This window comes from Lytechinus variegatus, chromosome 14 (assembly GCF_018143015.1).
Source record: "Lytechinus variegatus isolate NC3 chromosome 14, Lvar_3.0, whole genome shotgun sequence".
Taxonomy (NCBI): Eukaryota; Metazoa; Echinodermata; class Echinoidea; order Temnopleuroida; family Toxopneustidae; genus Lytechinus; species Lytechinus variegatus.
In genome coordinates this window covers 26,955,624-26,979,405 of record NC_054753.1, presented here as the reverse complement: position 1 = coordinate 26,979,405, position 23,782 = coordinate 26,955,624, and the positions used below count along the sequence as shown (strand labels likewise).

The 23,782-nt window shown below is 36.9% G+C and overlaps 2 protein-coding genes across 2 annotated transcripts; both read left to right on the top strand.

The window, feature by feature from the left end:
* The first annotated feature begins 1,136 nt into the window (after positions 1–1,136).
* LOC121427370 (25S rRNA (cytosine-C(5))-methyltransferase nop2-like) lies at positions 1,137–23,770 on the top strand. The gene is made up of 16 exons (XM_041623731.1): positions 1,137–1,355; positions 8,319–8,355; positions 8,891–9,456; positions 10,320–10,486; positions 11,612–11,751; positions 12,848–12,933; positions 13,911–14,004; positions 15,204–15,309; positions 16,226–16,315; positions 16,844–16,931; positions 17,294–17,434; positions 17,840–17,979; positions 19,126–19,338; positions 19,790–19,887; positions 21,564–21,682; positions 22,758–23,770. Exons 1-16 carry the CDS (start codon positions 1,244–1,246, stop codon positions 23,336–23,338), a joined length of 2,778 nt encoding a protein of 925 aa, XP_041479665.1. The 5' UTR covers positions 1,137–1,243; the 3' UTR covers positions 23,339–23,770.
* LOC121427371 lies at positions 4,205–6,542 on the top strand. Its single transcript, XM_041623733.1, has 3 exons — positions 4,205–4,510; positions 5,250–5,549; positions 6,181–6,542. The coding sequence occupies exons 2-3, from the start codon at positions 5,250–5,252 to the stop codon at positions 6,436–6,438; spliced, it is 558 nt and encodes a 185-aa protein (XP_041479667.1). The 5' UTR covers positions 4,205–4,510; the 3' UTR covers positions 6,439–6,542.
* Positions 23,771–23,782: the final 12 nt, after the last annotated feature.

Here is a 23,782-nt window from a genome sequence, read left to right as displayed (position 1 = left end):
CCTGATTGCTAAGAAAGCATGAATGCTTGTAAGAAAGCAACCAGAGGACCGACGGCTTGAGGTCCTCTCCGAAGGACCTGGTACTGATCGATCGAGGTTTAATGCCTTACCAAAGGACACTAGCGCACCAAGTGGGAATTGAACCCGGGTCACCGGAATACGAATCCCCCTCTCTACCAACTGAGCTATCGCGAGCTAAGTGAGCTAACATTCTGATAAAATATTTGAAATACGAATTTTTCTCAAAATTTATGCTACATCGATCATCTCCCAATATAATCTTAAATCAAAATATTTCCTTTCTGCAATATTTTCTTTTTAATATGCATCGTTGTGCAACTTCCACGTTTTTTGGAAAAAATGTTGTGAGCTGTGATGGCCCTATAATCATTTTACAAAGCACCATTATTTCCGATAATCATGATTTTATTACGCTTTGTTATCTTTAATTTTCTCATCGTTATGAGTTTTCGATTATTTCATTCACTCTTCTTCTTCTTGTTCTTCTTCAAAGTTCTTTTTCTCCTCTCCTTTTCCTTCTTTTTTTCATCTTTTTCTTCTGTTTTCTCAGTTTTTCCCCCTTTTTGCGGGGGGGGGGGTACCTTCAGGCTTTGAACAGCCCCTTATGTTGGTAGTATAGGTTTAGTCCCTCAAAGTCAATATCTGCTTCAGTTGGAATGGGGGCATTCTATAGGCCTATTGGCTCCAAGTACCATTCACTGTACAGTGAAATATACCTCCAATATGATATAGGATATGGGAGCGATTTAATCGGGGTTTTCATGGTTTTCACTATACCGCCAATGAAAATCAAATTGGTTCCGAAACCCGAGAAATTTGAAAAGCAAAAAATCTAATACATCATAAAGTTTTTTTTTTTCAATTTTTACACATCTTTCAAAATATGCTTATGGAGTCTGGAGAATATTACACTCAGCACCCCCAAGGAAAGTTTGGGATGCTTCAGCACACCTAGCATCCCCGGTTCCCAGGGCCATGCTGATGGTGAAATTTTGTACATCAAATCGGACCACATGACAGATAAAAAAAAACACCAACAACTTTCTATTTCATTTCCTCCGCCGTCTTTTGGAGACAACAAAAGAGGGCGACTAACTTCAATATATTGTGACCGCATTTATGATCAGCTAACTTCAATACCAACACGTGGGTATTGGACGGAGTAATTGCCGTGTACCGAATCTCCAGAAATTTTAGGTTTTAGTAATTTTACATTCTCATAATGGGGAGGAAAAAGGACAGATCAGAGCTTGGAAAGACCAGAGGACCTGGACGTAAAGCCCGTAAACAAGAAGAACCATCTTTACCCCGCCATTTGAAGAAATCTGAAATCGGTAAATTAGAATACAGTCCCATCCGTTGTAATTTGTGTAATCACCATGTCATTTAAAATAAAACTCCGTACGTTAGAATCTATCTGCTCTTAATATTAGTCTTAATATTACTAGTTACAGACAAGCTATAAATTAAGGATTTTTAGAGACATATAGCTTTCATCCCGGAACCATGGCATAGATCTAAGCCTTTTTTGCAGTAGACTAAATCGGATTTGAACAGTTGCAGTTCAAAATATCGGATGAAATTTGAAAGACGAAAATGAAGTCTTATTCTTAACTCCCTCCCCTTATAATCATGCTGCAGAGTATGGCAAACAACAGCTTGCAAATATGACCCCGAGTTTGAATAAATGGTATGACTCTATGAGAGTGGTTTGGAATTTTCCCTCACATCAATGCAAAGCATTTGGCATGTTTTTTGGTGTTGGCACATTTGCTCTTACAGTTTATGTATAAACATAAAATTAAATAGTGTTGATAGTTTGAAAACAAGTACATGCATGATCATGAACACCTGTATATATATTTGATTGTTTACACCTCTACTTACATGACTTAGGTAGGCCTAGCCAGGAGGCTCCTAGAGTAGAGAGTAAAAATCATTTACTAACCTAAAAGTATGGCTATGCTGCTTTCAACAGAACCAGGAATTGCTTCCCATTCATCAGAAGAGGCGCATGGCCAATATGGGAGACTTGCTTTGCAAAAGGACAAAAGAAACAACACCAACAAAAGCACAATTTTTTCCACCCAAAATTTTGTCTCGCTGAGGTCAGAAGCCCATTTGTTTTGTGTGTGGATGACAACAAAAATCCTTATCAAAACAAAAGTTGACGGTGAATTTTTAAAGTAGACGGTGAAAAGGTGTAAATTTTCATGAGGAATCTGCTTATCACACTTTTATTTGCTGCCAAGGTAATCCTTTTGCCGCAAATTTAAACAAAGGAAATTAGTTTCCAAAACTGGAGACTGTCTCTGAAATTGGATACCCAAAGTCTTTACAAAAGTATCTGATATTGGAGATAATCTCCCACATTTGAGACAGTCTCCAATATTGGCCGTGCGCCTCTACTGTTCATCTGCGTGTACCGCCAAATAACCTGAACCTTTTGCCCCGAGATTTCTTCCTCTTTCTAAAAGATCTAGCCCTAAATCTTGTACATGGGATACAACTCCATTTCCGACATTTCTCCGATATTGATTTCATTTTTAAACAAGAATTCATTAAAAAAATGAGAAAAATATTAAAAGATGGGGAAAACTTGTCACCGTGTTTACATCGCCATCTTGAATTCATTGTCTTTCGCTTGGCGACAGCACGCAAATCGCATGGTCGGTTTTTTTTTTGTTAAATTCATTTCTCCTCGAGTGATCAGATAAAAATGAATAAAATTGACTTGTGAATAAAATTGTATGAATACTGGTAATGTATATCAAATAAATTAAAGAAAATGTGGAGGGAAATGGCCAAAAAGGAAGATACTGTGTGATTAGCCAACCCATAGCATAAAAAGTACTTAAACATACACACACACAAAAGGACCTATAACACTATGAAGTATGAACTAAACCAGATGGATTGGAGATAGAGAGAGCCAGAAATAAGTCTAAGAATTTGATGATAAATATGTTAAGTATTTCCTTTTGAAAAGCAGATACTAAAGGGCTTTATGAGAAAGGATTGAATCACAAATAACTGGTCCTTGACAAATATGCTGTCTTTGAAGAGAGAAGTAGGCCCTCTATTGCACTTTGGGATATTGATATTTCAAGCAATTCTTGTAGAATATGGAATAAGTATGTACAGGTGTGTTTATTAGAAAATATTTTTAGGGAATTAGCAAGAGATTTTTGAAATAATAAATCATAAAAAGCACAACATTCGAAATCCGTTATATTAAGAATTTTGAAAGATTTAAACCAAGGTCCACAATGACAAAGATATGAGTCATGGGTAATAATTCTACTTTTTTTGGTAAAGAAATATTCTGTTAATATGAGACCTCGATACCATTGAAAAAAGGCTGCAAGAGCAGTCAGACTTTCAAGCATGTTGGTACAAAATCAAAAGATATGTAATCATAACTTATACCTTAGATGTAATTTGTGATATCTGCTCTGCAATACGCAATAACTGATTTCACTCAAAATAGCTCATAACTAAAAAGAAAATAAAGATATAATCACTGATCAGTTCACCCCGCGACCAGCCTTGTTGCCATCACTGTGTGCATTTGTGTGTTAGCGAGGGGCTGACTTCCTGCAAATGTACCCTGGGGGCCACTTCCATTCACGAGTGGACACCATGCGCGACTATGGGGTCTCAAAAAGTACCCTAAACACGTATTTTCCATATTCTGAAAACACACCCCTTAACAAGTATTGGGGTGTGAAACCCTACCCTCAACAAGTATTGGAAACAAAACGATACTATTGGCAAGTATTCCCTGAATTGTACCCCTAAACAAGTACAGCGATAGGCCTATTTCAAACACGGACGTCGGTCGTCTGGTTTTACCTGTACCTACGTTATTGGATTTAGTACAGCCCAACTCGCCCAAATCGTACTCTGAACACGTAGTGTTGGGGCAAAAAGTACATCCTTTATAATCTTGATAGTATGCCCTCGCAAATTTGACCCTGAACATGTAAATTTCCGAGCGAAAATAGATACCCTTTTTTCATTATTTTAGCATTTTTGACACCCTTATTACGTTATGTACGTAACGTGCCCTATCTTGAAAAAGACATAATTTTTACACTTTTTTTTTGGTCGCGCATGGTATCCACTCGTCAAGGTAAGTGGCCGCCCCCCCCCCCCCCCGGCATCACTGTGTGCATATGTGCGTTAGCGAGGGTGCTGAATTCCTTCAAATGTACCACCCGATATATGTGCTGAATGAGTGTTTGCAACTGACGAAAGTACAACCAACAGAAACAGTTGTGACAATTATCATTATTTTGCAAAATTGCTCTCAAAAGAGGAAGAAATTGAGAAGCAATTACGACTTATTCGGCAAAACAGTACACCGAGAAATGCGAAGGAAGGCTCCAAAGGAACCGGGTTGAGGAGGAGAGCTAAGCCCTGGCCAAGAGGGGTCAGTTTCAAACAGAACAGGACATGGCAGCAGGAGTACGATCAATATAAGCTTGTGAGTATATGATCTTCCATGCAGGGGGGAGGGGCATGTTTTTCATTTGAATCAACCTTTGGCCTTTACGCATGGGGGGGAGGTCACAGAGCTGTTATTATTAAAGTTTGTGCACATTAATAGTAGAAGAAAAATAGATGATACATTAACCTTATTCTTGATCTTTTTAAACTGTATCAGTTGAATTTAAAAAAAAGGTGTAGGCTAATAACCACATTTTAATGATTTTGTACATTGGTTATGCCATGTGCGATCTGATTGGGATTATTTGAAACACAGAACTACTTTTGTTGTAAATAAAGAAAACTGTTTGTCTCAGTCTTACACCCATTGAAATCGATATGTAATATGTACAGTAATGGATATTTTATATTTTCTCATTTGAATTATTTTATATACCTTGTTGAATATCAGGAAAATTATTCTCAATCTTTCAAAATACATCAGGTGAATTTGAAGTGTGATCTGTGCAGATGTTTTGAACAATGTTTAATGTACATGTAAATTTTGTTTTTCACCAGATCGTTATTAGGATTATTGGCAATACTATGCAGGTACAGCATGTATAATATTCAATTGTGGAATATGTGAAATAAATGAACATGAAAGAGTCATCTATCTGAAGAACTGTTCTTATCAATAGGTTTAGTAATAGTAGCCATTTGTCATGCATGCATCCTAATGATTTAAATTTCAAATGGATTCAAGTCAACTCCATTCTAATGTCTACACTTTTTAGATGGTGTGGATATACAGTGACTCCCAGCTCAGACCGATAGTTCAAGGAAGACCAGTATATTTGGACGGTCATCTTCAGTTCGGCATTAACTGCACGCCCGGTGGAACCTGTTGGCACGTGCAGCAAGAACTCCTGTCCTTTGTTCCTGATCACGACCCGGATGTCGTTGTGTTGGCTGTAGGGACAAACAACATTCATAATAAGAAACACAGGGGTCACCTCGAGAGGGCGCTGTCTGGAGATTGTGAGATGTTTAGAAGTCTCATCCGATCAGCAGTACAAAGGTACCCAAGTGCAGAGGTGGGTCATTGAAAGTTTTGTCATCCGACATGTAGCTACTATATAAGAACCGCCTTAAATCCTTAGTTGTACTCTAATCTGACCAGTGGGGTAGTATGACTTATGGGGTGTTGCAGGAAACTTGCGATCAATTGCAAGTCTATTTTTGGTCCCTAAATCAATAATATGTCTTGCAGTTAATTGCAAATTAGTTATTGATTGCTAATCTGTTCCTTGAAACAAGAAGTTTAATCTGATTGCTATAGCTAACGTTGATCTGTCAGTTGTAAAATTGTGACAGAATATTTGCAATTGATCTCAAATGTTTTCTTGCAACGCTCCCTTAGAGTCGCACTTAAATTACTAGTTGTGTGCGGTATAAAATGCATAAACGCATTGGTCAGAGCATGGCAAGAGGATGTGCCCTACTGTGTATTAATCAGTTAGATTGCGTATTGTATTCAGATACGCGTCGGCATTTAAGTGCGATTTAAGTCATACTTTAATCTTTGTGAAACACCCCCAGGTGCCTTACCATAATGCAACATTCTACAACATCTTCCATAAGAAGAACTTTACCTTACAAAGTCTTGATATAAATTTCACTTTTGAGTCACAGCTTGCTTCAAATCTCGCCTTGTTTCCAACTCAGATCGTTGCCACAAGCATCCTACCTCGTCTGGACTCATTTGGAGGCTATGTTGGTCTCTACAACAGCGGCTTTGCCTTGATATGTGAAGCAGAAGGTGTAACATGGATCGACATGACGTCTGATTTTCCAGAAGATACAACTTTCCTGTGGGCACAAGACGGTCTGCACCTCAGTGAATGTACAGGTCTACCTCTCTATATTCAGATACTCAATGATGAGCTTCATAGAGTGTTGTTTGAGAGTAAGCTAGAAATTTGAATCCAGGTTTCATGGCAGTTGTAACATCAAACTTAGCGTTGAACATTAACCGTAACCTTGATAATTATCCTATGTTCGAGATTCAAGTAGATCTTCCTAACATTCAAAAAAAATACTACAGACCAAATTCTATAAATTGTAACACCAATTAATATGAGCAAGAAGTTAGACATTTTTATGCTGTAAATATTCTCTAAGAATGGACGCCTAATACCAGACAACAACATTGATTTTATTTCTAATCCAATAACCCTTCATATCATTCTTATGTATTTTGAGGCATCAAGGAAAAGACATGTTAATGGAGCTAATATTGAGTCACTGAAATCCAGTACCCAGTAAACCTTAATATTTAATGGTAGATTGACAGTAAATATTAAAGCTGCTAATTTAGGGATTTGGTTAGTTGAGAGCAAATAAGTCATTTAAACTAAACCAGAACCTTTTGCAAGTTCAAGCATGTGCAACAGAGTAAACATGACATAAGACAGTACAGTATTAAACCCAGACCTGCTTTTACAAAATTGCTTATTCTCTGGAAAATGACAAGCACACCCTTAAATACCATTTGAGTGGCCTTTTTTTCAAACCAAACACATGCCCAAAAAAGAATGCATATTGTAGCTTGATGCCTCTATACTAATCCAATGTTTCTTATTTGAATTGTTTTTTTTTTTAGATATTGTATTTTGTGTGGGGTAGTCATGGTCTCGTGGTTAAGACGCATGTATTTCAATCTGAGGTACGTGGTTTCATTTCCCTGCCATGGCATGTTTTCCTTCAGCAAGAAATTTACCCACATTTTGTTAGCTGATCATTATATTATTTCATGCATGTATTGTAAATGTTTATTCCTCTTGTAGTTCCTTCTTTGCCCTGCTATTGGATTCAATCTACATGTAGCATTTGTTTGTATCTTCATTTTTATTTCAGAGTTCTTGCATTTTTAGCTTGTAAATCCCATTCAAACACACATTCAATAACATGGGTCACAAACCATGTGTTTCTTGACGATAATTTGTTTAAAAACTTATATTTCTTTAAATTACTTGCCATCCATTTGTTCACAACTATTAATTTCCATGATAATATTTTGCAATCAATGTTTTCATTGAATGTTTGAAAAAGTCTGTTATTGTAAATAAACTCTTGTGTATGATGTAAGAATGACTGTTTTGTCAAAATTTGTTCCAATTTCATTAAATTATTTATTTGTGAGACAGATTTGATTGCTGTTTTTGTCATTATTGTTTTTCTGTTTTGTTTTGTTTTTTTTAGTTGAAGAGTGTACGAAGAGAGAATGGAAAAGAAACGGACAGTGACACAGAAAAACAGAGAGAGAAAGAGGAGGGGTGGAAGAGGAAGCAGAGAGAGAGGGAGAGATAGGGATTGGGACGTGAAGGGGGAGGAGATATTTATAGGGAGGAGAGAGTGAACAAGGCAAAAAGAAAGATAGACACTTCTATCATTTTTTCTCCTTTTTCAAAATTACTAATCAATATTTGTGATTATTTCAATTTGTTGTTGTCACATTTTGTGTTCTAGTGCAAGTTGATAGTTTTCACCACATTTTATATACTTTCCGTTCCTGTATAAACATGAATATAGTAATTGTCAAAGATTCTATAGTTCTTTGTTTACATTTGCAAACCAGCTGTTAAGTACCTCAAATTTCAAAGAAGCAATTGGATAAAAAAATTCATGAGACTGTTAAAATTGGGACAAATATCAAATGTTTTCTTTTTCAGGCATTCTTCCATTTTCTCCTTAAATCTTAAGAAATGAACATTATTTTTACACTGAGAATAGTATTTCCTCTATTGTATTTTCAGTTTTTCACTAGATGTTTTGATATCGCTTTTATATTTTTTTAATTTCAGGAAATTCCAAGCCATCCAGTAGGCGTGCAAGGAAAAGGTATGCAACCAGGTCTAATTGATTTCTTAAAGCATGCATGATATATACAAGTATGCAATTATGAACTGTTTGTTTCATTTTTAAATGTTACCTGTGTCTTTAATTTGTCTGAATTCACTCCTGGAATGTCAATTGTAAAGGCGTAAGTTAAAAATTTGAAAACAATTTAGCTGGAGCTTGCGTTTGTGTATTACACATTCTCTTCCATGCAAAGAGTTTGGAATTTGACTAAAAACTGAAATACATTTTACATATCAAGAAAGGCAAACAAATAAAGTATTCACATAAACCTTCTGTGAATTACCAAAGAGCCCCCATGCATATCCAGTGGGTTCCAATGAGTGGGGTTATTGAAAAAAAAATCAGTTGGAAATAAAGAAGTATCAAAAATTAGACAAGATGTAATTTTTATGCACAAACCTTACCATGTTACATAAAGAGATGTCATTTCGATTTCGATTAACTTATGACGGGGCTCTGCCAAACTACATTTTCATGCTTTACACTTTGTCCATGTTAATATGATGCTATACAGGGCAGCAAAGAAAGCAGACAAGCAGAGTGCCTTACAACGACTGGCCAAGGGACCCAAGAGGGCGCCACTGGTCAAGATGGAGGACTCGGACGCGAGTGACGACTTTGATGACTTCAGCGACATGGAGGAAGACCAGGACCTTGACATAAAGTCCAAGAAAAATCCCGGAACCAAAGGAAAAGCGACGAAGCCGAAAATTGAAAGTGAAGATGATGATTTTGAAGATGAGGATGATGATTTTGATGATGAGGAGGATGATGAGGATGAGATGGAGGATGACGATGAAGAGGAACTGGTTAGCAAGACAAACGAAAAGAAACTGAAAGTGATGGAAGACAGTGGAAGGACTAAGGCTCCTAAGAAAGACTCCAAGAAACCAAAGCAGATGTTGGAAGAGGAGGACGACGAGGAAGAGGATAGTGATTATGAATTCGTTGACGAGGATGATGATGATGATGATGACGACGACAATAGTGATTCTAAGGACGAGGAGGAAGATGATGAGGAGGATTCTGATGAATATTCCGATGAAGATGAGATCGAGATCAAGAAGGTGGACAAGAAAAGTAAGGAAACAAGATTCATATTTTATTTCAAGTAACTATCTAATAATCAACCATTAATATATTGCAGGTATCAAAATATTTGTTTGTCTTTTTTTAACATTTCATTAATTTGAGTGTAATACGCACAGCGGTACCTTGAAAATGAGTAAGCACATATCATGCCTTATGGCAATTCAAATTTCATCTTTCTCACTATGTATGTTCCCTTGGTCCACTCCTATCTTTTTCTTAATGTCATAGAAACAAGGTATAGGCCTGCCAATTCTCCCTGATTGTCAGGGAGAATCCCTGAAAATTGACAAAAAATTTTTTAGCGAAAAACTACATATTTTCAACATTTCCGTGATTGATACACTGATTTCTTACATTGGATTGTGTGTAAGTGTGAAGGACCTCCCTCCTTCTTCAGGAATTCTCCCTGATGGATGAATATTAAAGTTGGTAGCTCTGAAGGTATTCTAGTATCAAAGTGGGAGGTTGTCTTTTCTCATCCTACTGCCTAAAAGTCTTTAACATTGGATAAGTTTTAACATTGCAGTGAACATAGATTTTTCAGCGCTCTATTGATCATTTCGGGGACGAAATTGCCCCGAGCCCCTATGACATTTTCTCACGGATATGTCGATTTTCTTTCTTGACTGGTTCTTTGGTATGTACATGTAGTTGCTGCAATGTTTGAACTACTCTCCAGGGAGTGGAGGATGTGCACACATTGTGTGTGGGAATGACTGATTGAATCCGATGACCGGGGTAATAATATATCTGTGAAGCGCTTAGACACGTCGTTCCGATGTATCAAGCGCTATATAAAAGCGGATTATTATTATTATTATTATTACATGCATGATTAATTTTTTTTGCAGAAGGGTCAAAGAAGGGTTTCACTGATCAGAACCAAGACTGGCTTCAACCGACCAAGAAATCTAAGCTTCCTATGGGGTCGTCAGATGAAGACGAAGATGATGACGATGACGAGGAGGATGATGGTGAGGGAGAAGAAGACGAGGACAGCGAGGATGATGACGAGTTGGTAAGCTGAAGTATATTTTCAAGAATTTACTTCTCCTTTTATGAATTGAATAAACATGTGGCATAAACCAGAGCTTGGGAATAGTATGTTTTTGAGGATGGCATTATACCATGCACACAGTCTCTATTCGTATGAAAAAAGGGTAAATATTTGTTTGGTGGCATATTTAAAGCATGTGTATAGCTTTGGTAAAGGGTCAATAATGTGATTGATAATCAAATATCATCTAATATGACAGTCTTACTGAAGCGTAGAGACCGTTAGATATTTTTCCAACTGCACTTCTCTACGAAAATTTCAAATATTCAAATCTTGGATATATAGCGCCCTCTCTCGGCGATGCTTGTTTTAAATTTAAAAAAATGGGCATTCAAGCACTTATCTTACAAATTTAGTGATTAGATATCCAAAAGTTACAGACAAAGAACATATCTTGAAAGTTTCAGCCCATTCCATGATTTGGAATAGGATTTAATTGAAAGACAAAAACACACAGATATTTTAATTTGATCGAGTGACCCGATCAAGTTAAATTTCCATGTAAAATCGCAAAATTTATCCTGTAAAACACATTTTCATTTCATATCCTCCACATCATAACTGTTATAGGGCATATCCATTCATATTAGCTAGCAATGAATTGGAATAGTGATAGGTGCATTTTGGTGGATTTACCAAAACTATACACAAGCTTTAAGGATTTTTACCTGGATTTGAATCATATCAAAACTCTATAGTTGATCTGGGGCTTGTAACACAAATCTTAGCAATCATCGTAGAACATTTCATAGGAATGATTGCATTGGCAATAATGTACAAAATCAAAAGTGAAAATCAAGCGTACGATTAATCACTATAAACGTTTTTGTAATATCTTCATGAGCATCTGTTATTTATTTTATTTATTTATTTTTTCGTATTTCACTAATCACTGTCTCTTTTTTACCCCAACCCCTTCCCCTTGCTCTCTGTTTCATCTCGCTTCCTTTTCCTCTTTCTCGCTTCCTTATCCTCTTTCTCGCTTCCTTATCCTCTTTCTCACTTCCTTTTCCTATTTCTCACTGTCCAATGTTTCATGTTGTTTCTCCCTTTCCACTTGCGTATTCCTTCCTTTTCTCTGATTAGCTCGACGATGATTTTGGTGGTTCTGATTCCGATGATGACAGCGATGGCGACGACGATGACGGGAGTGATGAGGGAGAAGATGAAATGCTCCCGATTGAGAAGGCATCAAAGAAGCTAGATAAGAAGATCAAAAGAGACAAGTAAGCTTGGTGGCATCTCATGCCTGTTTGCAATCTTTGTATTCTCAATAGATACTGACTTTGCTCCATCACACGTGAGCTTGATTATTGTAATGGGTTATTGTATCAATTCAATTCATTAATATATGTAAACTCTATTCCCTTGACATAAATATTTTGTTATACAATATATACAATGAGAACATGGAATAATTTTAACACTCTATTATGACACTATAATATATTAATTTTTATCACATAATACAATTTTCATGGATTTTCATTTAATTGTTTGGAATGACTCGGCATACATTGTCTAAAGGCCACCACACACCTTACGACCCGACTGGTCGCCGACTGGCTTGCGACTGAGTGAGGGGAGATGAGTCGCAAGGCAGTCATAAGCCTCGACACCGCACACCTTGCGATCCGATCTGCAACTCACGCATGCGCTTTTTGCTTTTTGGCATAGCATCTGAGAAATTGCGCTTACTACTGCGTATGCGCGTTGTTTATCATAATACGCGTTATGCAAATCTGCTGTCTGATTGGCTGGAGGTTGGATTGAGCTTGCGATCCAGTCATAAGGATTCGACATGTCAAATCCTTCTGATTTTCCTTGCGACTTGTCTCTGACCAGTCTGCGACCCAGTCGCAAACCAGTCAGTGACCGGTCGGGTCGTAAGGTGTGCGGTGGCCTTACGTTACAGAGGGTTCAAAATGTACATGTATGAGCAATTTGTTTTGGATTTTACAAAAATTCATGTTTTTGAGCAATTTTGAGTGTGGCATGGACTTAGAAATTGTTCGTAATTTTAGAACCATGGACCAGGGGGTCACAGCTTTGGACTGTAAAATTGTGTGAGACTTGAAAGAAAATAGTCTAGGAATGATGCAGTTTTAGATTTTCTCCTTGCAGATATATCTTGTGTCTTATTAGGGTTGTTATTGAAAATTAGACCTTCTTAAGAAAGGGGAAATCATTTAATCAGAGATTTAATCGCTGAAACGTAAGATTGTAGATTTGATTATCCTGTCATTGGAAAGGGAGGGGGTGCTTTTACCAGATTTGCTTCATCTCTTTGTCATGTCATTTGTTTTTCTTTCATTTATTCAGGAAACTTGCTTATGATGAGAGTCAGATTGGCCTAAAACAATTCGAAACATTTCAACTTCCGACCGGAGAAGAGATGGAGAAGGAAGATATCCTTTTGAAATACAATATGTGGAGAGCATTTCATGAAACTAATGATCAGAGATTTTCACTGGCTATTGTTATAAACTACTGAAATCCTTTCATCTGATTGGCTCAGATTAGATTAGTCAGTGAGAATCACTTGCAAAAATGTTTGTGAAGTGCTCCCCTGAAACAGAGAGTTAAGGGACTGGGTGCTGTATCACAAACTTTGTCCTTTGATCATACGGCTGATTTTTTTCCCACTTTAACTGTAAACTAGAGCAGTCTGTCCTGTTACTATGACTGATCCCGGCTGGGGTCATTTTGACCATTTCATTTGGTACTTTGATGATATGGCAGGCCCTAAGGGGTGATATTTTAGGGCAAGGACAGTTTTCCATTCAGCACATTTCTGTATTACAGCACAAATTGGAGGGAAGGGGGGAGGCCTAATCTCCAAGTCCAATGAGAGGGGCGAACAGACCATCCACGGCCATGACCTTTGAAGGCCTTAGATTAATTTAAGCCCTAGAATTCAAAACTGGCCGTCACGCTAAATCCAGCCGCGAGGTGTGTACAAGGTATACCCCCATTTCCAATGGTTTCGCATCACCTGACAAAGTATAGTAGAAGCACGCGAAACATCGTAATTCTTAAAACCTTATTGATCACCTGTATTGCGAGACAAGTGAGAATAGTCGCAAGTATCATTTAACAGAGCTGCCAAGTAGTACTGATTTTCTGTATTTAGTACTGAAAATAGAGAAGAATACTGATGGTTTCATGCAAAATACTGATTTCTTAAGTTTCAGTTTATGTGTTGTCCTATGGTATTTCTTTGAAAATACTGATTTCCTCGCCAAAATACTGATTTTCAGCCTTGAAAATACTGAAATGTTCTTGTTCAGGTTGGCAGCTCTGTCATTATCCGCACTGAATGATATCTTTAGCCTTGTTAATTCGAGCCCCGTTTGTGAAGTTCATTTTCCTTGACTGTTCACACCGTCCCAGCCGACTGATCTAAGTCAGGTCTATCAAAGAATCAAAGAGGTCATGGATGTATTGAATGACTTCAAAAACAGGAGAGAAGAAGGAAGGTAAGTCAGTTTTTGCCGCTCTCCACCCAGGTGTAGTAAATGGGTACCTAGTGGGAAGGAATTCCTTGAATGCTAAGCACCTGATCCGGGTAGCCATGCTAAAGCTGAGTTTTTACATGTAGTATTCACTGCTTGAGAAAGTTTCATTAAGCGCTATATAAATGTTGCATGTAAGAAAATATTTAATGATAGATAATAGTTAAATGTTACATTTTTTAAACATCCAATATGACAGTTATGTGGCACTTCATTTATGGGCTGTTAATACCTTGTATCTCAAAATCAAAAGAATTTTCACGACAGCCCAGAATAAACCTGAGTGTAGAGTAATAACATGGGTAGCAGCCATTTTTTGCCTAGAAAGAGTTCTTGACAGGTACATGTACATGTATCAGGAGAATGTTTACACACAGTATAAAGTTGCCAGATTTCTAAACTACAGCTTTTTCCAAATTTGAGATACATGTACAAGGTTTTTAACAGCTCGGCCATGATTTGCTCTTTAATACAGCAATTGTCCCTCTGCAAATATCCCTGAAGATAATAGGTAAGGGCTTGGGATGTAATAGGATTTTTGAATGAGCAACAGGATTAAGATTAGGTTAAGGTTTGAAGTATGAGCTTATTTTTGCCTTATGTGCATTTTCAGGAGGAGCAAATGATATGGAACCATTTCAGTAGGATCATGTCATTTAAATTGATGTGTGATTAATTGCTTTGTGTTTAAAGCTATAAAAGCATAAGGGGGGCTAAAAGCAGTCCATGACTCATTTTAGATATCCCAAAATTGTTCCTTGGTGTTTACAAGACCATGTGATTTGATTTTGAGTTTAGGCAGGTGGGGGAGGGGCATCAGAGCCTATATAAAACCCCAATTGGGTTAGATTGTCTATAAAAACTGGGCGTTGTGGCGTGCGCCTGTAATCCAAGCTGTGGGGAAGATACAAATTGATGCAGATGCCCGAGGTTTGAGCCCTGGTCACGTTTTTCGGATGGTGACGTTAAAGGTCGGTCCCAGACGTAAATAATCATATCTGATTGATACACGTCTGACAAAACTCAAATACACACACACATTGTCTATAAAATGTCTTTGCTCCTCTGTCATTCAAACAACACTTTAACTCATGAGTGCCTCTTGCCACACCAGTGTTAATTCTCATACAAATTTGATATACATTTTTTATCATTTTTTGTAGGCCTCGTCAAGAGTATGTGACCCTGCTAAGACATGACCTGATGACCTACTACAGTTACAACGAGTTCCTCATCACCAAGATCATGGATCTCTTTCCTCTGTCAGAGGTAATTCCATAGAGACAACTTCTCTTTTAGGAATACACTTTTGAAGATTTATGTTATCCTGAATGTTTTCAATCATATTCGAAATATGATTAGAAAGTGAAAAATAAACTGAAAAAAATTAGACCATATTCGGTGCAAATGTGATTTACACTTATCATGACAGACTCTAAATTTGCAATATTACAACAGCAATAAAATAGATTTATAAAATGTCAAATTGGCAACATGAACAATGATGTCACTGTTAAAAATGCAAATTGGCAACATTTTATTAAAATCTTGGTTTTTATCATACATTTTGTTGCAGTTACACTGTATATACACATTGTATTGTTATATATATATCATATATACTATATCAAATTATGTATATGTAAATGAATAGAAAATAATTTTCTTTTGTCAATTTGAGGAGCAATAACAGATTATAATTGACCTCATGTCAGCCTATGTTTTTTTTTGTAAGTGCTTCTTATACTTGACTTGTAGATGTACCTCAATATATTCACTTATGACCTAATTTAATGTGCAGGTTCAATGAAACATAACCACCTTTGACAGGAAAATGAAGGAAAGTGTTCAAACAATTCCTTTAGTCAATGAAAATGATGATAATAATTGTAATTTCTTTAGTGCATAATAAAAGGAGACCCTCTGCATCTAACATGCACATAAATATGACTGACTATCACAAATTTGTACGTTGAAATTTTCTTTGTTTTATTACTTATTAATTATATCAAGATGTATGGAAGAAAACATTATATTGTAATCGTTAGAAATGGAAACAAACAAAATGAAATGAAATGCAATTTTTAAACCAGTTATTTTTTATTGGTAGAGGGTATAATTCGTATCGTACAACAGAGTAAGTATTTCACTGTTGTTGTTGGTGTTTCTATCTCTTATATTGTAGCTGATAGAGTTCCTTGAAGCCAATGAAGTAGCAAGGCCTGTTACTATCAGAACCAACTCACTCAAAACCAGAAGAAGAGACTTAGCCCAGGTGAAAACACACAAAGAAATCAAGAGAAGTAGATAAGGAATTGAAAATCAATAATAAATTTATTGTGGTTCATCTGAAAGTATCATTAAAAAAATTCCACAGAATACAATCTAATACAATAGAAATTCCAGCAGCTTTGGATCATTACCAGTAGTAAAGTGGTATTGGCTTTAATTGTCAACTTTGTGATATTTCCTACAATACAGAAACATGTTTTCAGACGAGATTTTCTTGTTTATGTGGAGGAATAGATATATATTTTTAGAATTGTTGTATCTGACATATTTTCTGTTACCAATTATTCAATTTTAAAAACATACTCAAGGTTAATTTGTTCCTTTTTAAAGAAAATGATATGTGTAGAGAAGGTGGTGATAAATAGTCGATGAAAAGAGAAAGAGTAAATATACTGTTTCCTAAAAACTGGTAGAAATCCTGAAATGGGTTATCAGATGAGATATTAGGAGGAGGAAATTGGTGTGAAGTTTAAGAAGCTAGGCTAATTATTTATTTCTTTCTCTACTGCAGGCTTTGATTAATCGAGGGGTGAACCTAGATCCAATCGGTAAATGGACCAAGGTTGGACTTGTTATATATGACTCATCAGTTCCTATTGGTGAGTTTGATTTTATTATTATTTCTCAGCATTTTCATCATCAAAATAATCATTATTAATTTTATCATCATCATCACCATCATCAACTTCATCATTGACATCAACATCATCATCACCATCATCACCAACAACTTCATCATTGTCAGCATCATCAGCATCATCATCAATATCATCACCATCATCACCACCATCATCATCATCACCACCATCACAGACACCAAAACTGTCATCATCACCACCAACACCATTATTACCATCATCATCATCATTACAGCTCTAGACAAGGCAAGAAGATCCTTGACATGAGAAACAGCATCTTGAGTCCCAATAATGGTTTCCGTGAACTATGCTTGTTTTGATAGGTGCCACACCCGAGTACCTCGCCGGTCACTATGTCCTACAAGGAGCGTCCAGTTTCCTACCGGTCATGGCCTTAGCCCCTCAGGAGGGTGAGAAGATCCTTGACATGTGTGCCTCACCGGGCAGCAAGACAACGTACATAGGTGAGATTTCTTTCAAATTCTATCCCTGTGTAAGTCAGCTGCACACTCTGCGACCTAATTCTTGAACAAATAGCTTTTTTTGCATTAAAGTTTAAAAATAGGGAAAATCATTTTATTTTGAGTTTGGAATAATGTCAGGAGCACTAAAAGTAGAATTTTTCATTGCTGAAAGCCTTGTAGTCGGATTCTTGTCCAAACTGTTGATTCTGTGGAACTTACCTTTTGTGTTATGTTCATTTGGAGAATAGATGAATCAGAATGGTTTATATTGGAAATGCAGTAGCTTCATGTTTCATTATTTGACAAACTATTTCTATAATGATATTGTTCTGGCCACCTCACCTACTCATATTGTGTCATCTGAAATGAAGTCTGTAATCTTTATTGTATTTCTTGGTCCTCTAGCTGCGCTGATGAAAAACACAGGCATGCTCTTTGCTAACGATGCTAACAAGAAACGAGTTAATGCCCTCGTTGGCAACCTTCATAGATGCGGCATCACTAACACCGTTATCAGCAATGAAGATGGAAAGTCATTCCCTAAGGTAAGTGTTCATTTTGAAGAAGAATAATTTAAACTGTAAGGAACCATAGTCCATGTAATAAATACAAATAAATCGTGACAAATGTAGACACACTTAAGGGATATCTAATGAGAATACTCAACCTAAATCAATTGATTAAAAGCTTCTTGTAGAAGTTATGTCTTTAGGGAAACCATCTTTTTTAAGGAGCTGTGGCGATTGGTTCCAAAGTGTACTTCCTGCATGTGCAAACAATAGATCCCCAACATTGCTTTTGTTTTAAGTACAACAAGTAGAGAAGAGTAAAAATGATGTTAGTTGTCGATTGGGGAATGTAATGCTGGAACGGAACAGTTATACTTGGAACCGAACCATGCAAACAATGAAATACAAGCAAAATGATCTTAAATATGCTACGATAATTTCACAGGAAGCCATTGGAGCAATTTAGAAACTGGCGTTATATGATGGAATTTCTGAGATAATGTGGCAATTCGAGCAGCTCTGTTCTATAATCTGTATAAACAAGAAATTTTGGTTTGAGGTAGATTATACTACATATCTGTAGTAATTTTCAGTTTGACATGAAGTTTCTCTGCAATGGCTTAATCTACAGAGTGGATATGGTGTTTGTTTAACTCTTCATGCGTTCACCTGTAAACCCCCTGTGTGTTGCATTATTTTAGGGTCTCATTCACATTCGTGCCATGAGTCACAGACTCCTTACAATAAACTTGACCATGGTATTGTTTGTGATGAGGGTTTATTGATTTTATCCTCTCATTTTTCAATGAACTTCCTGGCTGTGATCAGGATGTATTGAATTTTTTGGGAAAACTCAATGATTCTGTACTTTGTAAACTGCGATAATCCCCCGGATTATCCGTCGAACGCTAAAGTAATGTCGCACGCGCGATCAATCGGTACACATGTACGGTATATAAAAGCGTCAGGCTATACATTGTAGCTAGGCACACTCCGGGGCATGCAATTGTTCGAAAAACAATGGGACAGGGGACATCTATGGGAAATGTGTGGTTGTGCAAAAATGCGAACGAAACACGCCTACGGATGTGCAATAATGCGAACGTAACGCATGAAGAGTTAAGTCACATTATTATTATTATTATTTATTTCTTGATTGTATTATTTCCTCTTTTCCCACAGGTGATGGGAGGTTTTGACCGAGTGCTCTTGGATGCCCCCTGCAGCGGTACAGGGGTCATTGCCAAGGATACAGCCGTCAAGCTGAGTAAAGACGAAACAGACATCCAGCGATGTTCACATCTCCAGAAAGAGCTCATCCTAGCGGCCATTGATTCTATCGACGCTAACTCAAAGACCGGTGGTTACCTTGTGTATTCTACCTGCTCTATCATGGTACGCACTATCTAAAAAATGATGAGACTTCAATGACAGAAATCAAGCAAGTGTTTAATGCTAGTGTATTCAGTGATGAGATGAACTTTTTCACTTTCAAGGGAATCTGTACGAAAACACTTATTGGAAAAAGTGTGAAATTGTTCTGGCTTCCACATCAGAAACACTTAATCTATACAAAGAAAAGGATATCGTTTTATTTGTGTGAAAAGGGTATTTAGTCCATATTTGTTTTAAGAAATTGTAACTATGGGCAGTGATACATGTAATTCATTATGGTTCCTCCTGCTGACAATAACTGCTACTCAAAATGTTTATTGTGTATCGTGTTTTCTTTTAAATTTTACATTGGACTGCCAAACTTTGAAAACCTCTCACCAATTTACCAAATTGCTGTTAGATTTGAGATTTACAATTGAATTTGATGCATCTATTGTTTCCACGGTTACAGGTTGAAGAGAATGAATGGGTTGTCGACTATGCCCTGAAAAAACGAAACGTGAAGCTGGTACCGACAGGAGTTGAATTTGGTCAGGATGGATTCTCAAGGTAAACTCATTATTCTGATTTCTGGTTCAACTTAACCCTAATACTCCAAGAAGGGGGGGGGTGGTACTCGACACTACTCACAATAAATCCGCCTTGCAAAATCTTTTACCCACTGCTCGCTGACTTCTGAGACCTAATTTGTTACGATCAGAATTACAGAGATATTGTAATAACATTTAATTTAATTTGTTGTCATCTTCAACAACTGTATAGTTGTATTTTACTATTTTGTGTTACATGCATGTTATCTTTGTAAAGTCACATGGATTGGAAAGGAAGATCTTCGGGGTTATAGTTATTTAGTTAATCTGTTTCCTTTCCCGGCATCCATGTGACTCTCCTCATTCTATTGTTTGTATATGTTGTATATATGTTTGATTATGTCGAATAAATGATAATAATAATAATAACATTGAATATGGACATTTAACCCTAAATAGACTGGGCTATTTCGACGCCTAAAAAGACGGGGGGGGGGGGGGGGGGGCTGATTCAGCCCCCCCCTTATGATCTTGGCTGTTGATCGTGCGATCGCGACGAAAATTGGCACACGCGTTACCCATGGCATTATCTACAAAACTATAACATCAAATTTGGCAAAAATCTCATGTCTCATTAATTATGCTAATTTATGCGTAAAATAATAAGTTTGCTCTAATTAATAAAATAATGCCCCTGAAATGCTAATTTTTGTTTCACATACTCTAGATAGGCATCTGGTCAAATTGATTTTAAAAAAATTTCAAAATCAAATTTATTTTCTTATGTATTCTATTGTTTTCTAAATTTCTTATGTATTTCTTTGTTTTTCGACTTTGTTATTTATTGTTTTTTCAATGGAAATTGTTGGGGACTTTATTTTGACCATAAACAAGATAAAATTAATTGATTTTGAGCAGTGAAAGGAAAAATAATGATACATTTATGAATTTTGGCTAAGAACACTATTTGCATTGGATTTGTACACAAATTCACGTTTTTGAGTAATTTTGGGTCTGCATGCACTTACGAAATGTTGCGTAATTTTGGAACCGCGTACCCGGGGGTCACAATTTTGGTCTCAAAAGTTGCGCGAGACTTGAAAGTAAAAAGTCAGAGAGCGACGCGGTCAAAAAATTTTACGCAGCGGATTTATCGCGAAAAATGTCGAGGGGGGGCTGAATCAGCCCCCCAGTCTTTTTAGGGTTAAACCAATAAATCTTATAGATCAGAGTTCAGAATTAAAATAAAAATTCAGTCTGGTTTGAGCCTCCCTGTAGGAAAGTAAATTTAAGTCCAATCGACTGCGACTTGAAGCCGATTTGGACTTTACCTTGACCACAGGGCTTGCTGCAAAGCAAAATTATGATTTCATTATTCATAACATTATGCCAAACTTAAAATGAAATAATCTTACTTCTTGGAACTTTCCTATGTACTGCAAAATGCAATTTATTAACAAATTGATTTGCATTGGATTGCATGGTGTGCACTGGGCTTTATGTTACCAGTTTTTCATTCACCATGCATGCATGCACTACAGATATATGCGCAGCCATTCTTCATGTCGTTCAAACTTCAAGATGCTATCTAGTCTTCTGGCGAAAATAGTCAATTTTATCTTCATATGGAACTTTGTATTAATTATCTTTGAGAACTTTATGTATTATTCTTCAACAAACGGTCTTGTGTTTTAGGTTTAAGGCGAGGCATTTCCACCCATCTCTGAAACTGACGAGGCGTATCTATCCCCACACTCACAACATGGATGGATTCTACATCGCTAAGCTCAAGAAATTGTCCAACAAAATACCAGGTATGACCTCTGACCTTTTGTTTACCTTCTTCATTATTCTTAAAACGTATAAAATAGAGAATGATCATCATTCACAACATTTATTTTTTAAATACATTTTTGTCTCGTCCACCAGAGGTGAAGGCGAGACTAAATGTTGTCCGTTCTTCACAAACCTGTAATGACACATATTAAACTCCAAAACCGTAAGTCGCTTTTCAATCAAACTTGGATGGTAGATGGACTTGGGGGACCTGCATGTCATGCTGCAGTCGGAGGTCACATGGTAAGGTCAAAGGTCATTTTCAGGCCAACGTTAAAGTTTACATGCAAGACTCTCTTATGACACCTAACTCCGCAACCGTAAGTTACTTTTTAACAAAACTTGGATGGTAGATGTACTTAGGCAACCTGCATGTTATGCTGTTGTCAGAGGTCACATGGTAAGGTCAAAGGTCATTTTCAGATCAACATTATAGTTTACGTGCAAGGCTCTTGTGACAAGTGTTATTCCATCCCAGTCATTTCACAATGAAGTATCAGTATAATTCTCTTGCGTGCCCTCGCACATCACTATATTTCTGGTTATTTTTCATAAGTGGGTGAGACACAAAATTGCTTTTGCCTTGTGTTACAGTTGTAAATTTATTGGTTCTGTCTCATCGTTCCCTGCCAGCCTTATGGGGAGATGCAGGTAATCACCTGCAATTCAGCAAAAAGCAAGTTTGAGCATTTTTGAAACTTTTCTGCTGGCAATTCGGACTTGCGATTACTGTGCAAGATACTGTTGTTGCTGGAGACCTGCCAAAAAACCTATAGGTTGCAGAACTAGTCACCTACTAGCCTTAGCTTAACTTGTGGGTCACTAGTTTTTATGTGACAGGGTTTTTAAGACTGAAAGTTTGCATGATTGCTTTATGTACTTGGATTTTGCATACATGCCCTATTCAGATTTTTTTCATTATAAATTAATTTCTATCACAAATTTGCTCTTGACTGATCAATGTTAAGTTATTTAAGTAGCTTCAAAAGGTCATTTGTAATGTGCACTCTTCAGTATTTTTATTAATCTCTTGTATTTTCTCAATTACAATAGATTCCGAAAAGAAAGGAGCTGGGTCACTGGATGAAAGGGATGACAAGGAATCGGTAGAAATGATGAAAGAGGAGGAAGATATTACCATGGAAACACCTCCAAAATCAGGAAAAGGAAGGAAGATGAAGGGATCGGCAAAGAAAGAGAATGGGAAGATGAATCACGGACAGAAGAAGGGTGATGAAGGGAAGGAACAAGGAGAGAATAGAAAGGGAAAGAAGAGGACTGTGTCACCTGCTGTTGAAAAGAGGAATAAGAAAAGGAAAGATGGAAAGTCGGCACCATCACCTGTTCAATCAAAAGAAAAGGAGAGCTTTAAAGACACACAGTCACCCTCACCAAATGGGAAGAAAGTAAGAAAGCAAGAGAAAGATAGTGAAAATGAAAAGATGAGGGAAACGGAGGAGGGTACGCCGGGAGGAAAGATGAAGAAAGTTTCTATGATGAAGAAAAAGAAGATGAAGGCATCGCCGAAGGGAGGCGTTCCAAGGCCAAAGAGCTTTGGAGGAAAAGGAGGAAATATGGCAGCCTTCAAGAAAGAGAAAAAGAAGAAGAGACATTCAGCTGGGTCTGGAGACTGAGAACTATTGACTCAAACATTCTAATGATGAACTTTTTATCCTCTGGCATCAGGGATGTTAATATAACACAAGACTCTTCAGACGAAACATTTGTACTTGTTTGTCTGATAAACTGCAAGATGAAATTATTTTCCTGATATTTTAATGATCACATTGTTGACAGAGATCTGGATGGACTATAGACAATGCCTGTTTTATTTTCATCATTTTTTAAATTATTTTTGATGAGTATTTTCGATCATCGATCATCATGATTTGTGATATTTACATTTCATTGTGATGAACACAAATTCTTTACCATCAACAGGGCTGCCAACTAGTAGTACTGACTTTCAAGATTTAGTACTGACAAGTGAGAATACTGATGGTTTTATGCTAAATGCTGATTTCTAAAGTTTAAATTTTAGGTGTTGTCCCATTTTATTTCTTTGAAAAATAATGATT

What these genes read in the sequence shown, in the direction of transcription:
- LOC121427370 (XM_041623731.1), top strand. Translation starts at nt 1,244, where the DNA reads ATGGGGAGGAAAAAGGACAGATCAGAGCTTGGAAAGACCAGAGGACCT. An exon ending in TGACTCATCAGTTCCTATTG is followed by an intron (nt 16,932 to 17,293) that starts GTGAGTTTGATT and finishes TTGTTTTGATAG; the next exon opens with GTGCCACACCCGAGTACCTC. An exon ending in ATTGTCCAACAAAATACCAG is followed by an intron (nt 21,683 to 22,757) that starts GTATGACCTCTG and finishes CAATTACAATAG; the next exon opens with ATTCCGAAAAGAAAGGAGCT.
- LOC121427371 (XM_041623733.1), top strand. Translation starts at nt 5,250, where the DNA reads ATGGTGTGGATATACAGTGACTCCCAGCTCAGACCGATAGTTCAAGGA. An exon ending in AAAGGTACCCAAGTGCAGAG is followed by an intron (nt 5,550 to 6,180) that starts GTGGGTCATTGA and finishes TTTCCAACTCAG; the next exon opens with ATCGTTGCCACAAGCATCCT.